Source organism: Porites lutea, chromosome 3 (assembly GCF_958299795.1).
Source record: "Porites lutea chromosome 3, jaPorLute2.1, whole genome shotgun sequence".
NCBI lineage: Eukaryota > Metazoa > Cnidaria > Anthozoa > Scleractinia > Poritidae > Porites > Porites lutea.
This window is the reverse complement of record NC_133203.1, coordinates 10889345-10906263: the sequence shown is the minus strand read 5'-3', so window position 1 is coordinate 10906263 and position 16919 is coordinate 10889345. Positions and strand designations below refer to the sequence as shown.

The following is a 16919-nucleotide window of genomic DNA, read 5'->3' as shown; positions in this document are numbered from 1 at the left end:
TAAAAGATTCGGTGAAGCGTGGACCGTTTGCCTGGTTTCATTTCCATATTGTCTTTGCCTTTTTCACGTAATAATTTTTTAAAAGGGGAGTGACTTCGTTCCCCTGTTTTATTTTAATTTGATATGCTGGATCCGAAGTAGCCTGCGAGCAAGCTCACCGGGGCGACATAACAATGCCCTTTTTTTTCATTTTCAAGAAATTTCATCTTAGATCCTGAACGTTCTTTTCACATCAAGGAATTAAAAAAGAATTGTCAAACCGGGATTACAGAATTTTAGCTTGTAATACTGCAGCATATTTTGTACGTTTTCTTTAACTTTTTATCAGGCAAAATGACTAATATTATTTACGAATTCACCCAAGGATAAGGCCCATGCCAAACGTCGAACTCTTCAAGAGACGAACCAAACTTAGTGAGTTACGTTCATGAAAAGTTCGACGTCTGGCTCAGTTAAGGGACAAACGTCAATCTTAATATGCTACGAACAAAACTAATAAATTTTTAAAAAAAGTATTATAAGAGGGTCTCAATGGGGTTAACCGATAGGCGTAAAACGGCCAAAAATTTAGTCGATAGCCGTAAAAATTGAAAAATTTTAACCGTTAGCCGTAAATAGGGTAAGAAAGAGTTAACCGTAAAAGAAATCGTTCCCTAGATTTGTTAGTTTTGAGGAAGGTGCTAAACTCACTTATGGTTGCGTTTTTATTTCCCGGCTACTTTGACCTCGTACTTACGTCAGGCCAAGCGCCTAGCTTTTAGGTGTTGACCTAGGACCACCTAGACCTGGCTCCATTTCCGCCGCCGCTCTCTCGGGGAACTAATTTTTTCTACGGCGAAACTCTGGCTTCTTGCTGGGGATTAATATTTGAGATTTTCAGGAGGTCGTGCCCTCGAAATACTAGCAACACGCAGAGATGTCACTCTTAGTCGACGAAGAGTGACAATTCCCTGTTTTTCTCTGACGCTACGGCGTCTTCCCACGCAATCTCGGTCAAGGTATTTCGGTGGCGTATCTTAGAAAAAAACTCGCTCGGACCACGTGACCCGAAACGCATCAGCCGAGCGGAAGAATGAGGCCTACGGACAAGGCAACGGCAGACAGTCGTTCTGTACAGTCCTTCAAATGTTAAAATTTTGCAAAAGAATGGCTTTTTTCATCCCGAGATGATCCTAAGACCTTTCTTTTGCTTTAAAGATACAAAAAATACCGGTTTATTAATATTTAACTCCTTGGAACAAAAGAAATTAATTTTTAATTTTGTTGTTAACCGTAACTGGAAAAAATTAACCGATAGCCGTAAAAGAGCCAAAATTTTAGCCGATAACCGTAAAAGCTACCACCCCATTGAGACCCTCTTATAATGTATGTATATTTAGCCTCGTTCGGGAGAAAATCTAAAAATTGCTTTTTGGCCTGATTCAGCGTGATTGGTTCGACGCTTCCTAAGTTTAACGTCTGATCCAACAGACGATCTGAGACGAGCTTTATTTAGGTCGACCGAAATTAGAGTTTGGTTCGTCTCATGAAAAGTTTGACGTTTGGCCCTGGCCTACCTAAGTGATGTACAGTAGTGGTTCAGAGTAACGACACTATCGAAAAGCTCCATTTGTTTAAAACAGCAAGCTTAATTTGGGCTTAATAAAAAAAACACTCAAACTCTCAGAATATAAGGTACTAACACGTCCCTTGGTACTCACAGTAAAATATTCAATAAATATTTTATACAGTTTAGTTTTGATGAGCTTCACAAAATATACTTTAGTTTAAGATACGTTTATTTTACAGGGGCACCCAACGAGGATATAGTTCAAAACCACTTAACATAGCATTGTTGAACGTATTTTCGTATTTAAACGGTAGATATAGGCATATTTTTATCCCCTAAAAACTTTTCATCTGTTCGGATTTCCTAGCTGAAAGTCTAGTGATCCGAAAATTATAGGGATCAAAACTTACCTTTTCGAAAATTTCAGCCAGGAAAAGGCTCCCGAAAATTCTAGGTGGCCTTTTTTAGGGTAAATATCCGTGTAAAATGGGTAATTATACCATTTTGTAGATGTTCGAAAATCCTAGGAGAGGCAGGCAAGCAAGAAATTTTACAACAAATGTTCCGAAAATTCTAGTTCTCAAATCATCTTCCGAACAGATATTTTCCCGAAAATTGCCGTTGGGTGCCCCTGATTTTATTTAGAACAACAAAAATAAGAAGTAAACATAGGCTAGCCACAGAGTAGATAAGAAATGATAACTTCATCCCAGCAACATGCACTAGTATCCCACCCATAAAACCACCAGTTGCAAACCCCAGACCCATATAAACACCATTTAAAATACCTTGGACAGTATTGGAGGCTCCGGGATGTAATCCTACAAAAGACACACATGACGACCATAAGGCCGCGGTGGTAATTCCCTGGAGTACTTCTGCTGGTAAGACAGCCCAAGGGCTTTGTATCAAATAAAAATAAACAAAACGAATGGAATAACAAAGTAAAGCCAAGTAAATAACATTGATGTGTCCGAGGAAGCTGAGAAGTCTGTCTGTCACGAAAAATACACAGACTTCGGCAGTGCAGTTGAGGCCGTTTATGACGCTTAATAACATTTGTCCTCCTCCTAACTCGTGAAGATACCAGAACAGAAATGTTTCTATAAATCCTGTAGCCGATCCACAAAAAAATGCAATAAAAATAACAAAACAAAACTGAGGGCTACGGAATACCTTGAGACCTTGGATTATTTTGTTTGATTTTGAATTATCTGTTTCAAGTATAACAGGAGAATCTTGAGTTTGATCAAATTCAAGCTGACTTGCGCAGAGAAAAGCAACGCCCATACTCGCTGCATAAACGTAAAAGCATGGACTGTAATCAATCTCAGACTCGCCACAATGATTTGTCTGATAATTTGTGCTAACTGCAGCACCAACGGAAAAACCACCAATGCCCCATCCTAAAGATCCCCATAAACGCACTCGACCATACTTCTGCGTTTCGCCATGAAGACTTTGAAGGGTTGCTGTATCAGCAAGAGCCTGGGCAGGAGCAGCTATGATGGTACCAATCACAGTCACAAGAAGGAGATATATGAACTCTTTAGAGTTACAGCTTACATGCTGATCACTATCATCTATTCTGTTAATCATATCCTGAAATGGCTGCTGATTTAAAGGTTGAGAATTACCAATGTCCACTTCTGGCTTTCCTTGACGGTCAATCGCTGGGTTTAAATCTTGCGGTATTGCACTGCCAACACTCTTAAAACCCCGTAAATTGATTAGAAAGAATGGCACGGTAGTGTAAAGATAAGGTGACACCCTTGAGAAAAACTCCTGTTTATTCACATGTTCATCACGGGTAGTGTCATGTTTATTATTAATGTCTGCTGAGGAAGGAAAGTTACTCTTTTGTGAACTCGTGCGATTCTTCCTGTATAAAATATTATCTTCTTGGACTTGATTTAAAACATCGCATAGTTTAAGATCATTGTTAACGGGAACTAACAACAATAAGAAATTCGACGCCAACCAACCTAAGACAGACATCATCAAGATAGCCTTGCTTTTAGAGAACTTATCCGCGCATGCTCCCCAAATGGGGGTAAAACAAAACTGGATCAGTGGGCGAATTCCAATAAGTATTCCATTCTGATAATAGGATAATTTAAGCTGTTTGAAGTACACTGGTAAATACGGAAATAGTGCCCCAATGGCTACGTAAAACGAAGCGTAAAATGCTTTGGATATCCATATTCGTTTATCCAGTATCGAAAAACATTTGTTTTTCTCAATTTTTTCCATGTACACAGCACAGTTAACACGAATTTTTGCTTTATCACTTTCACTCAACTAGACCAGGTTTAAAACTGATTTTTCATTCGCGAGGACAACATGAAGGTCTTGAATGTTGAGTGTACTAATCCTCCGGTACTTCAAGGGTTGTTGAATAATTACCAGTTTGCTCAATTTTTCGAAGCGTTGAAAACAAATTCTACCGTGTGACCTTCAAGTAGATCAGGTTCGATTAACGCCGTCCAATTAATTATCTGCTGATTGCCATAAAGAAAAAGGGGTCTAAAATGGAAAATTAAGTTCATGTTTGTCGATCTATTAGCTATGATCTGTGAGTGTGTGTTCTGGTACTTGACGCTTGACTAATTCTCAACACTTGTGAACTACATGGTTATTGAGCACGGATCAAATGGGTGCAGGTAACACAATTCACTTGTCAGCGATATTGAGAAGAACTTCATGGAACCATGATCATTTTTTTCCCTTGTTTCATTATTTCTCATGTTTCCGACTCTAGGTGTCGTTCACTCTTTTCACCCTTCTAAATCAATAACTTTATTAAAGTCGATTAATGTTTAAACATAGTATTAAGATGTCCGATAAATGGGATCTCTCTAACAAATCTATAGCTTTATTCTCCCCCAAAATATCTCCTCCAGCAGTTTCTGAAACAGGTTGCTCTGTCATGAAAGAACCTAGACTGAAAAACACTCCTTTTTTTCTCAAGATTGGGTTTTCATCACGCGAAGGAAAACAACGGTCGTGTGAGGCGAGACAAAAAATGCGCCTCCCGTCTTTCCCCTCCCTCTAATACTCTGTATTCACCCTACTTTTAGGACTTTCGCTTGACCATATCAGTGCTCTTTCTTTATTTACAGAAAAATACGGGCTATTTCGCACTCTAGATCGAAAGAGTCCGAGAATTAATTTTTAAATATAATCGGCAGTGCAAAAACCGCAAAACTGGCAACTAAAAAATCTTAGTGGCTCCCTAACGCAAGGCTAAGGCACTTTGCTTTTCATTTGTGAACAACCATAGCACAAATCATAGTACAAAGCGTGTTTAAGAAAAGGAGTAGAAATGGTTTCTAACAAAAAAGGTGTCGCAAAATTGAGTAGGCATTTCTTTCTCCTTTTCTATCTTAGCTTGGGCTGTGTTTCAGTGGTAGTGTCACAGGGATAGTTAATAAAAACGGCTTGCGTTCGAAGATAGAGGAAAGTGCCGGCAGCTTCCTTCGCATGCAATTTTGCCGTCTTGTAACACAAAGTGTAAGAAACTTAGAGATTGTAAAAAAAACTAACATTGTATATATTGACATCTTACTATAGTTAAACATGGATTTAATAAATCTGAATCAATACAAACTTTGATCACCGAACTAAGCCTTCGCGGTGTAAAAACGATAATACAATATAAAATATTGGTATGTTAAATACAAAATGCTTACAACTTTTTGTGAAAAGTTATGACAAAATTTTAAACGTTCCTTCGTATAAAAAAAGAAACGGCAGGCAAGTAGGTAAATAAAAAAGAACCAAAATAATAAGTTCATTTCAGTCGCTAGGAGACGCTATACAGTGTAATCTTTCTCACTGTTTTTTGTTATCAAATAATAGCACATTACGTATTATTTACTCAAATATGGTTTTAAACATTGGTAGATTATTTCGGCCATTTTGTCGTAGCCATAAGGTGTGAGATGCAGATGATCATTCCACAGGATAGCTTGTGCCTGAGGCGAAATAGAATGTCTTGGTAGCTTAAGGGCCAGGTCACACAGCACCGTATTTCCTTGTGATCTGCGGGCGTATTCTCTCAGGTCTTGGTTTATTCCTCTACGCATGATCCAGAGTGTTTTAAAATTAGGCCAAGCCTCGTAAGCTGTTTCTGGAATAGTAAGCAGTATAGTCCGAGCACCGTATTTGTGGGCAGTTTCGTGGAGCACTTCAATATCACGCACGATTCGCGGCTTCCAAACATTTATCAGCTGATTCATGAATGAATCATCGTCTCCAAAGTTCTTGACATGCGCTACATCATTAGTTCCACCCAAAATGATGACCCAGTCAAATCGCGAGCTGTTTCCCAGTATTTGTGGTAATCTTCTTGCCATACTGCCATGCGCCATTTCCCTAACTTTCCCGCTCGTCTTGACGTAATACCTCAACCTTCTGTCAGAGTTCAGTAGCCGACTAAGTGTTTGGCTGTAGGGGTGGAAATTCTTCCCATGATTATAAAATCCGCTGGTTAAACTGTCACCGAAACATAATATGCTCCTTGAGTAAGGATCTGAATTAACTGGAGGTGAGAACGGGCTTGTATTATCTCCTTTCAGTTGAGGAGAAAAGGCAGGCTGGGACGATAATCCAGGAGGCGATACGGGAGAAAATAGTGCTGTGGGTACTGGTGGCAGTGAAGACGAAGGTGTGGCTGGAGGAGCTGAGAGGGAAACAGAGGGCATTTGCGGCGAAGAAACCAGTTTTTTTGTCTGCAAGAGAGTTGGTTTTGCATCCATTGAGCTATCTAGCTGGTGGCTAACATCGGGTTGTCTCAGTTGCCCTGGAAGCTGGATTATGGTTACAGCAGATGTTGGTTTGGGCCTTGTTATTGGAGGGTGAATTGACGTCTTTGGTACAACAGTAGACTTCACAGGAGCCACAATCAATTTGCTTGTAGGTTTTGTTGTTGGCTGTGCTGTGATCGTTGCCGTCTTCGCCAAATTTTTATTGGAAAGACTTTCTGATACCAAGTTATCCACCCCCATTCGCGACAACAGGGTCTTCAAGTCAATTTTTGCTTTCATCTTTCTCGTGACAGAAGGGCTCTGTTTTGGTTGAACTGGCGCCTGTTTCTTTTCGGGCTTCTGTTTGACGCCTTTACTGTTTAAGCTCTGGGTTTTCTTAAGGAAAATGGGAAGAAATGTTTTCATCAATTCCTCGAAGTTATCTTTGCTCGACTTAGTAGTCGATGTCGTCATCTGAGTAGTAGGTGTTGTTTTCTGGATTGTAGTGACCTTTATTGTTGGTTTCGTTGTTACCTTGGTTTTTGTCAAATGGCTTACCGCAGCATCCCCATGTAAGTTCTTTATTACGGCAGGAAGAATTTTTACTAACAGCCTCTGAATGTTGTCTTGGCTATCTCCTTTGTTATTCTTTGAGTTGTTTTGCGAGTTTTCGTGGGTTAGATGAATATTGTCTTGGCTATGTACTTTGTTATATCGTGTCGAGCTGTTTTGCGAGTTTTCGTGGTTTAGATGATGCTTACTTGGTGTAGTAACAGTTTTTATTGTACTTGGTTTCACAGTTGGTTTCTTTTTACCCAAAGGAACATTGGTGGTGGTTTGATTTTGCAATAAAACTGCTTCGAGTGAATCGAAAACATCGTCACCTTTCGTCCTATTAGCTTTTTTCCTGTCATACATTTTAGCAAGTTTTAAAACGTGCAAAAGTTTACCATAGAAATCATGCTCGGGATCCATGTATCTTCCTTTTGACTTTCTAAAAGTTGTCTTTCTCTTTGAAGCTTTGTTTGGTCTTAGATTATGGTGCACGTTTTGTTTTTTCTTTACTTTTTCCAGTTTTCGCCTTTCTTTTTCATGCAGCTTAAGACGTTTGCCAGCTTTAGTTTTATGTTTAAGGTGCTTTCTTCTTTTTTTGTGATGCTGTTTTTTTCGTTTCAAGATTTTGTGCCTCCTCTTACTTTTTCTGTGCTTTTTCACTTTTTTCTTCCTTGGATGGTGTTTATGCCCATCCGTAACAGAAGACGTTCTAGCATTCATGTTTTCCGCATCCTCCGTCTTCATTTTAAGAAACACCTCCTTCGAAATGTTCCAGACTTTTGACTCCTCGTTTTTAGCTGACAATAGTTGATTAGCATGCGCATACGAAGGAGTACAAATCTTCACGTTGTATCTCGGAAACTCTTGACTTTTCGAAACTCTGTTAACAAAAATGAATCCTTTGGTGACAAACCATTTCTTGCGGCACAGTTGTGCATATTTTACAGGGTAGTTGTGTCGATGGACTCCTTTTTTCATCTTTAGTCTTACAGGCCGGCAGATCAGCAGCGTATGTAAATATCTGTTCTTTCCTTTAGTTCTGGTCATTTTGACCAAGCCTCTTGTTGAAAATTGATCGACAATTTTGCAAGTTCTGACTCGATGTCTGCTAACACTCCATTTACCACGAATTTCGTCATGAACGGAATGATGCCGTCGATAAAGACGGTAAAGTCTAAAATTTAAAACTCTATGATGCCTACGAGAATAAGTATGATAAATATGAGCTTTTTTCCTGTGATGGTCATAAATTCGATGTAGGTGTGTCCTTGGTTTTTCGTGATGCCTGGTTTTTGAATTTTTAACCTGCAAACTTTTCTTAATATGTGTTACTTTGCGATGATACTTGGGTATTCTACTTCGTGCAGATTTAAAGTGTGCTCTAAAATGCCGCATTCTTTTGTATTGTCGCAGGTGTGGCTTGCGAACCTTTCTCCATTTTTCCTGAAATTTCTTTCTATGAGATTTAATTAACTTAACGTGATACTTTGCTTTTCGGTTTTTGACATTCTTCAAATGGTTTTGAATTTGACTTTGCTTTCTTTTTTTATGTCTTCTTATTTTTCTTTTAGCCGTTATACGCTTCCTTTTCTTTCTTGCTTTGGGCCTGGAGTTATGATTGTTCTCAGATGTTTCCTTTAAAAACGAAATGAGAGGAGAAGGTGAAGTTGGTAGAGCACCTTCGATTTGAAGCTGGTCAACTCTGTAATAATTGTTGTCATAGTAACCTTGAGGTAGCGTGTTTTTATCCACTGGAAGAGAATAGTCGGTGGGTATGTTAGATGTGTTTGCCACAGGAGGCATTATGGAAGTCCTCTCATTGAAGATTCCTGGAGAATTACTGTTATAATTGAAAGGACTGGAAGTCGGAAGTCCGTACTGGAATCGGAATCTTCGATTATTATTTAAATCACTCACGAATGGTGGTCGAGGATAAGGATTAAAACCCTCGGGATACTGCGCTGAGGGAAATAGCGGATTGACAACTGACGGATATGGTAGCGTCGGATATGGTGGCGGATTGTTTGACGTTGGTTGAATAGATTTATACGGTCCTGAATAATAGTTATATAACGGTTCTGTCGCCCTGCTGGGCGATGTCCAAGTGGGAGATGTATTCTCAAGAATGGCACGTCCTCTTGTTGGAAAATCCTTATCGATAACGGAAGGAACTTTGCTATGCTTTTGTCTCTCTGGAGGATATAAGTTCACTGCGGTTGGGTTATCAAGCGGAGAATAACTACTCTTTAGACTGGGGTTAAAATGGGTCACGATATTCTCTTTGTGCAGCCATGCGTATGTATTGAGATAGGTTGTTGGGGCATGCGCCGTGGGGCTTAACTTGGCGACTGTTGTCGAGTTACCAGACCCGGGTCTCCTCCCAGAGCGAGAGTGTGCGCTGACGATTTTCCAAATAGCGTAAAGAAACGTCAAAATGAACAACGAAAATACGGCGTAAAACGCCACGGAACCATAGCCACGGTGACAAGACACCAGTGAAGTAAATTTCTCTGCACAGTTCAGGCTGCCGCTGGTTTCTTGCAGTCTTGTGTTGGAATGTTGAATTCTTTTCCACCAGTAACTTTGAGGCGGCGTGGCTGATCTGGTCTCTGAGGTCCGATTTCCTTGTTCTCCAACCATTGAAGGACTATACTGGCTAAACATACGAGGTGATAAATGATTAAAAAAATATAATATTATAGACTGAGTACAGAGAAGCTTTTTCTGAAAGTAAAAAGACTTTCGCTTTCAATTTTCAGTTTAATAATTTGCCGTCTGCTGCAGTTTAAGCCGACATAACACGACCTTATATGTCTTGTCATTGGCTAGTAGCCTACAACTAATTTTGGAAATCAGCGCAACCTACAGATTGGTCAGTTATCTGCAAGCAGATTAATGACTAATCTGTCGCATGGCGCGCGCAATGCATGATTTCCAAGAGCAATGTCAAACTATGTTCTGTGCAAAGATGTGTTTGTCGTTATTTTTTCTTTAAAACAGTGTATAATAAAGACAATCATTAGATTCAGTTTTGTGATGTCCGGAATAATCAAGGTCGACGTAAGTGTTATCTCCCGGGGCAGATGGCTGAGGCTGATGACACTTAACTCGACCTTGATTATTCAAAAAACCGCCCATGCAATGACTGGTTCAAATCAGTTCAGTTGTTAGGAGTTCCTTACTGGTTTTCTTAAACTAATTTTTACTTTAAATGATGGGCGTGGTCGGAATAATAAAATATGTTGGTAAAATTAGATAGAAAGATTAAACTAAAGAAAGTTTTCGATGACTAAAATTTAGGGTTGAAGAAAGCAAGTAAATTAATAAAGCGTTCGAAATGAGACGATGAGTGTTGAATTGAACCAAATCTTATCGTTACGCTAACCCACTGAATTGATTCTTTATTTCTATGATGAAGATCTATTCCTTATGTTTAATGTTAAGTTAATCGCTTCACTGGATCCGGTAATAATTTTGTCAAGCATTTGTTTGAGTTATAGTCATAATAACAGGTAGGCAAAATTGTAAAACTCTTACGGTTGTCTGGTTTAACAAGTATCAATTCTAAACCAAACACCTGTATTAGCCAGTATCTTTTTAGAACGTTGTTATAAACTCAAAACTACAAAAACTACTTTCTACTCACCCAGTCAAGAGAAACTAACTATCTTCTCGGGCGATCCACAGTCATGCCATCGAATTTTTACCATCCTCCTAGCATCCGGTTGTCACATTTTGGCAGATCTATGAATAACTAAATACTGCTAACCTTGTTTTTCGGTTATCAATTCGGTTTGCGTCGATATTTACAGTTTTTTGCTATATTTTCCGGTGTAATTCAGTCTTATTTCGTCCAGAGCATCGAGAGCTTCACTCCTCACTTGAGACAGCGTTATGGCATACGCCCCAGTAGAAAATTTACTTTCAGATTTAGAAATGATGAAGAATATAGATTGAAATGAGATCATGTGGTCATATAAACGTTTTACGAGTTTGAACCTAAGAACTCCTGGCCGCTTTAATTTACGTTTATTTCAACAACTTTATTTAATCTTCTGAGAGGACTGTTGGGTTTTTACTGATTAGATGCAATCTATATTATCTTGCCGGCGAAGACAAAACAATCCGGGTAAGAGTCTAAACATCTAGTATCTTTTAAAACTCAAACTGAGAACCAAACTCAGAATGATCAATATGAGACTTAATATTCATTTTTAGATTCGCCTTAATCAATCGTTTTGGTACACTGGATCGATTTTTGGCTGCGTAACTAGAAAGTTGTCTTTATATGTTATAGGCACTTAGAGGAAAGAGGAACTGCAAGCCCAGTGATAAACAAAATTAGGTCATGATTTCATTTAGAAGATAGGCAACCAGTATGATTATTTATGGAAACAGTAACACTGTAGCGTTTGGCAGTGAATAAATATCCGCAAACAAGAAACAATGGACAGACAAACGATATTAGTTAGATTTTTATTTCTTTTAATAATAAACATTTACCTTATTCATTTGAAATTACCTCCTTTTATGCAAGCACCAAACATTGTGTCACATGTTTTTTCCTATCTTGTCTCATATTGAAAGGGAGGATTTCGATTGAACTGAAATCACCTCTTTCTGTTTCTAGAACTATCTGCTACTTGTTCTTTGATCTTGAGAGTAGAGTACGCATTTTACCTGTTTGTGATTAATGAAATTCTACTTAGAATGCTAAATTATTGTTATATGTTTGTAGAAGACGCATGAGCTTGAGCGGCGGATTGCGCCAAACTGCGAGTAACGCCCCATATTTTTGTGCACCTGTTATAATGGTATTGTACTATTAACTGTTAAGCGCATGCTCGAAATCATTTTGAAATTGAAATAGCTTTTTCACCGCTCCGCAGTAGCGGATCCAGGGGAGGGAAGGGGCCCGGGGGAGCAGTCCGCCCTATTTTTGGACCAGGGCCGAAAAAAATGTTTTTTAAAACCGCCCCCCTTTATCTCACGGTCTGGATGACCGCCCCCCCCCCCCCCCTTATCTGAAGGTCTGGATTCGCCACTGCTAAGTTCTACTATTTTCATCTCTAGAAACAGATCTGTCCCGAAGAAACGGTTTCAATCAAGAGCTCGGCTCTATTTCCTTGGTAAAGCTTTTAGCGTTAATTGCTGTCTATCGATGTGTTGCTAATAAGCACGTGATAAACGCTTGGCTAAAAAGTGGATCGTTTTCACTTGAAAAGGATAAACCACAAATTATAAAACTGAGTGGATTTATGGGTGCCAGTTTATTTTAAGCATCGCAAATTTGAAGTACTCTGATCACCTCATGTACCCCTCGACCCATATGCCGACAATGTATGGTAACAGACTGATAACCTTTAGTTCATCAGTGTTATGGCTGTGGTTTTGAACCAAGGGCTTGGTGAAGCCATACAACCCTCTTAACGCTATTCCCAGGACACATACTTAAGACACGCTTTGTTTTACGAGTAGTACACTTATCCTATAACGGAATTAGAATAATCGCCTGCTCGACCGAGACTCTCTAATTGTACAAATGCAGTAATTGTACCTTCAGTCCCACATCGTCATCGTTCATGATTTATGATTTTATGGAGTGACAAAGGTTTCTCACCCGAGTGTATAAGAATGCTGGTTTATAGCAACAAATGCTGATCCAAGTACCCTTTGGTGCTCAATAAAACATCACTATAATTATTTTTGTGGCTTAAGTGACCAACGTAGAGAAGCAGAAGCCTGATCTTAGACTGGACGATCTTTTTGCTTATAATTAGTAAGGGGAAATCAAAGGATCAAGAAATTTATACAAGCATAAAGGTCGTGAAAATTTAAAGTCTAAAATAAACTGCCACAACAGAGTTTGGCTGACTGGAAATTATATGATTACGCGAAACGTCTGCGAACAATAGCTTAAGACCCGAACTATTTGCACATACAGGTTACTTCACAGTTGCTTCAAGAATATCTAGAGGCTGGTACCAGCAACCTGTCTCAAAACTGTTGACGGGTGTTTGTTAGGTTGAAATATGATCAGAAACAAAACCGACTCAGTACTGAATCTTCATCATTCGAGAGAGGAAACTAATGCTGAAAGCGTTTTTGAAACAGGCGCTACAAGAGATAACATTGGGGAGAAAGAAGTTTCACTCTCTACTGAGGAGGATAGCGAGGATGAATTGTATGGCTTGGCGCTTATGCTTCGCAATACTAACAATGTCACCAACAGCGATTTCGAAGGCAATATTTTGTCAGATCAAACTAATCGCGAAAAAAGTTTAAAGAAACATGAGTCAAGGAGGAATGAAGAAGGCGAACTTTATTCAAAATGTTTTCCAAATGTAAATCGACGCCTTGTCATTCATAAAGGTTTTTATTTCTTCTTTTTCTCAGCTTTAGGCTCTCTATTTCCCTACCTTGCCGTATTTTATAAACAGCTATGGCTTTCCGCACACGAAACTGGAATATTAATTGGAATCAGGCCCCTGATACAGCTCTTGGTAACGCCCATGTGGGGAGTAATAGCTGATACGTACAAGAGAAGCAAAGTTATTTTTATCATGTCATTGGTCTCTTGGCTTGTGTCTAACTATTCCTTATCTCTGGTATCTCCCGTGTTTCATTTAGGCGATTGCAAAGACAACGGAACAATGGAAATTATCGCAGAAATCATCGAGAATAATATTCAAGTAAAAAACTCGACCTCTGTCATTCATCAGAAGCTACGAAAACCTGTTGTTGTTAATCCAGGAGTTTCCAGTGAACAATGGTTTGAAATTGTAGGAAATGTAACAGCAAGCCAGTCATCAGATAAAACAATCATTTCTAAACAGAATGGTCAAGATCAAAGTAAACGTTCTCGGCGTCTAGTCGAGAATAATCAAAACACCCCAGGTCATGATGTATTGAACTTGGGAGCACCTGATTCAATAATGATCGAAGTTGGTGGTAAAAATGACCGAAAGCAATTATCCAGAACATTAAAACATATTAACTCAAAAACAATGGCCACACCTAATATCGAGAACTCTAAATTGTTCACCATGGCAGAAGGAAAACTAACCAAGCCAAAATTCAAGGCTTCCATGCCAACTCATAATAAAAAACGTAGCATGCCTGCAAGTAACGACATTATTTTCAAAACTGATTTCTTAAAACGTTTTCATAATTTAAGCGATATAAACATTGACGAGTTGTCCAGTCAGATCAAAAGAGAAAGGATAGAGAAACTGTTTGATTTTCTTAACATGGTCGGTGAATACCCATGGCCTCTTGATACTGTGGCTAACTATGACTCAACACAGGCCTCATACGACTGGAAAAAACCAACTGATGAACATTTGTTCATGATTCTCTTTGTTATAACTGCTACTGGAGAATTGATAGCTGCACCAGCCACCACATTGGCTGACACTGCAACATTGCAAAATCTGGGTAAGTTTCTCTACTAGTGCGATATATATTTTTAATAGTTGGAAACTCAGTACTGATGAGCTAATCACAAAAGATTAGAAAAAGTTAACGCGACTAATTCTTTTTAATATGCGCTCTTCGTTTCACCAATTCAAGAATTTATTTCTGAAGACCATTATAATAAAGAATAGTCAGAAAAAAATCGATGACAATCTATGGAACTGTAAAAATGAAGAGCAGCCAATTGAACTTACGCATTATTTCAGCGTTAACCCTTGATTACAGCTACAAAATATTCTAAATTTTTTCAGAGGCATTTTGAAATGTATTGCGCGCAATATTGCACCGTGAGCCTGCCTACCTCTCGTACTAAGACGTTTCTTACAGACGATTTTATTGATTATTAGGCAACCGGCAAGAGGATTACGGTAAACAGCGTCTGTGGGGTGCATTTGGTTGGGGACTGGCGGCATTTGTTGTTGGGGCAAGTATTAGTACAATTGAAGAAATCAATAACTGTAACAATCCTTTGAGCGTTAACTACCTGCCTTGTTTTTATGTTTTTGCGTGCCTCATGGGTGTGGCATTATTAATAGGAGCTTTATTTGAATTTGATGAGAAAAAATCGCAAGAAGAAGGCATATGGCAGGGACTTGTAATGCTTTTCGACTGTCGGTACATTTACTTTATTTGGACGATCCTGCTGTGTGGAAGTGCTTTGGGGTTCATACAAACATTTCTCTTTTGGCACTTGCAAGATTTAGGGGGTTCACAACTCCTGTTTAGCATCATAACAGCAATACACTGCATTTCAGAAGTAATGGTTTACTGTTTCTCTGGATATTTTATCAAATGGATTGGGCATCATCAAGTGCTATACGTTGGTCTATCATGCTACATTATTCGTTTCTTTGGTTACGCTTTTATTACCAATAGCTGGATAGTTTTACCTTTTGAAATTCTTCACGGCTTGTCGACGGCTGCAGTATGGTCAGCGGCTGTTGTCTTCGTGGGACTCATCCCCGGGGCACCCGCAACTATGCAAGGAATTCTTGGAGGAGTGCACTGGGGTCTAGGCAATGGTGGGGGAGGGGTAGTTGGGGGATTGTTAATCACTTACGCTGGCGCCACGACCTCCTTTCTCATATTTGGCGTAGTAAGTCTTGTGGATTTAAGCCTATTCGTCTGTCTAAACAATATGGAATGTTTCACTTGTTTTCGATGGTCTAAGGAAGTGAATACTCGGTCAGAGCATTCGTTTCAAGAGGATAGAGTGGATGAAGATGACGACGCTTATTACGATGACTTCTATTAACAGCAGCCTGGACAATGCTGTTCGTGGAATAATACTGACCTTAAGATTTGACTACATGAAGGAATCTTAATTTGAGAGTAAACTGTATCCAGAGAACGATAATTCTTACCCGTTGTTGGCTAGCACTTATCTCGAACCAAGATATCACTTTGTCGTTTGCCCGTGGGAGATCTGGGAACCAGATTAGGTTAGCCAATACTTGACACAAGGAAAGAGGACAGGAAGTTGGTGTGAAAACTCTCGCTCTTAGTCGGATCTATGTACGTTCTGCAATTGAGTGTTTTGAGTTAATTTTTTTGTAGTTGATTGAATACCATTTTTTAATAGAGTAGTTAATCAAAATAATCCTTTGTTTACATTGTCCTAAGTAGAATATTGCCAGAATTGTTGCCATACTTCCTGGTTAAAGGAGCCGTGGGAACATAAACGACCTATTAATAACACTTTTACACCTGAATGTTTTAATTCCTTGCGCGTCGCGGTCTTAGCCAGCTGCAAACTCAGAGGCCCCATATTTCTATTTATTTATGAATCTATACAACGCCTGGTGTCCGCCCAGACGTCATCTAGTGTATGTTGTCAAGGAACATGTGGTGTAATGGTAATGAAACGGCCCGGCACGTACAAGGTCCCGAGTTCGATTCCGGAAGGAAGCTGTTTTTCTTTTTGCCTTCTTTTCTTTTCTTTTTTCCTTTTTGTTGGCTTTTTTTAGTAATTGTAGTTTAGTTTTGTTTTTTAGATAGCGTAAGTTTTTTAAATATGTAAATCTTCTTCCTACTACTTGCCTTCATTCCCCCGAAGTGCTACGCGAGGTCCTGCGATTCACGTATTTCTAGTCCAATTCTAAATGATACAAATTTAAAAGAGCAAGCGATAACACACGTACCCCAACCCACGGTCTGGCCAGTACCTCAAGCATGCTCACATTCCCTGAGCCCTATCTTAGGTTCGGTTCATCTTACGTTGCTTACAGAGATGACTGAGCCGAAAGACCTGGGTTCAGGTGGTTTAAATTAACCAGTGTGTTGTTTAAAATAAAAAAGAAAATTGAAAATAGGGCACCAAAAGAGAGAAAAAAAACGTAAAGAAAAACTTCTCTGTGAGCGGTATCCAAAATAATGTTGATAACAATCTGATTTCACCTTGACAGTCACTCCCCGTACTGACTGAGCTATCTTCATATCATTGTTTACCTCAAGCATTGTTTATAGAGCCAAAAAAGGCTATTTGTCTGGGACCGGTTGTTCAAAAGTTGGATAGCGCTATCCACAGGATGAATGACCATTAATCGCTATCCAGTGGATAAGTATTACGAAAGCCAATTGCGATATTCAGT

General features: G+C 39.2%; 3 protein-coding genes across 3 annotated transcripts; 1 reads left to right on the top strand and 2 right to left on the bottom strand.

The window, feature by feature from the left end:
* Positions 1-1785: 1785 nt before the first annotated feature.
* On the bottom strand, positions 1786-3802 carry LOC140931545 (major facilitator superfamily domain-containing protein 6-like). The gene has a single exon (XM_073381351.1). It carries the CDS (start codon positions 3800-3802, stop codon positions 2135-2137), a length of 1668 nt encoding a protein of 555 aa, XP_073237452.1. The 3' UTR covers positions 1786-2134.
* A 1505-nt stretch (positions 3803-5307) lies between these two features.
* On the bottom strand, positions 5308-9492 carry LOC140931543 (uncharacterized). The gene has a single exon (XM_073381350.1). The coding sequence runs from the start codon at positions 9490-9492 to the stop codon at positions 5422-5424; it is 4071 nt and encodes a 1356-aa protein (XP_073237451.1). The 3' UTR covers positions 5308-5421.
* Positions 9493-12829: 3337 nt separating this feature from the next.
* On the top strand, positions 12830-15752 carry LOC140929374 (major facilitator superfamily domain-containing protein 6-like). The gene is made up of 2 exons (XM_073379174.1): positions 12830-14289; positions 14676-15752. Exons 1-2 carry the CDS (start codon positions 12885-12887, stop codon positions 15581-15583), a joined length of 2313 nt encoding a protein of 770 aa, XP_073235275.1. The 5' UTR covers positions 12830-12884; the 3' UTR covers positions 15584-15752.
* Positions 15753-16919: the final 1167 nt, after the last annotated feature.

Coding starts and splice junctions, on each gene's coding strand:
- LOC140931545 (XM_073381351.1), bottom strand. CDS start 3,802: ATGGAAAAAATTGAGAAAAACAAATGTTTTTCGATACTGGATAAACGA.
- LOC140931543 (XM_073381350.1), bottom strand. CDS start 9,492: ATGGTTGGAGAACAAGGAAATCGGACCTCAGAGACCAGATCAGCCACG.
- LOC140929374 (XM_073379174.1), top strand. CDS start 12,885: ATGATCAGAAACAAAACCGACTCAGTACTGAATCTTCATCATTCGAGA. Junction 14,290..14,675: donor TGCAACATTGCAAAATCTGG/GTAAGTTTCTCT, acceptor ATTGATTATTAG/GCAACCGGCAAGAGGATTAC.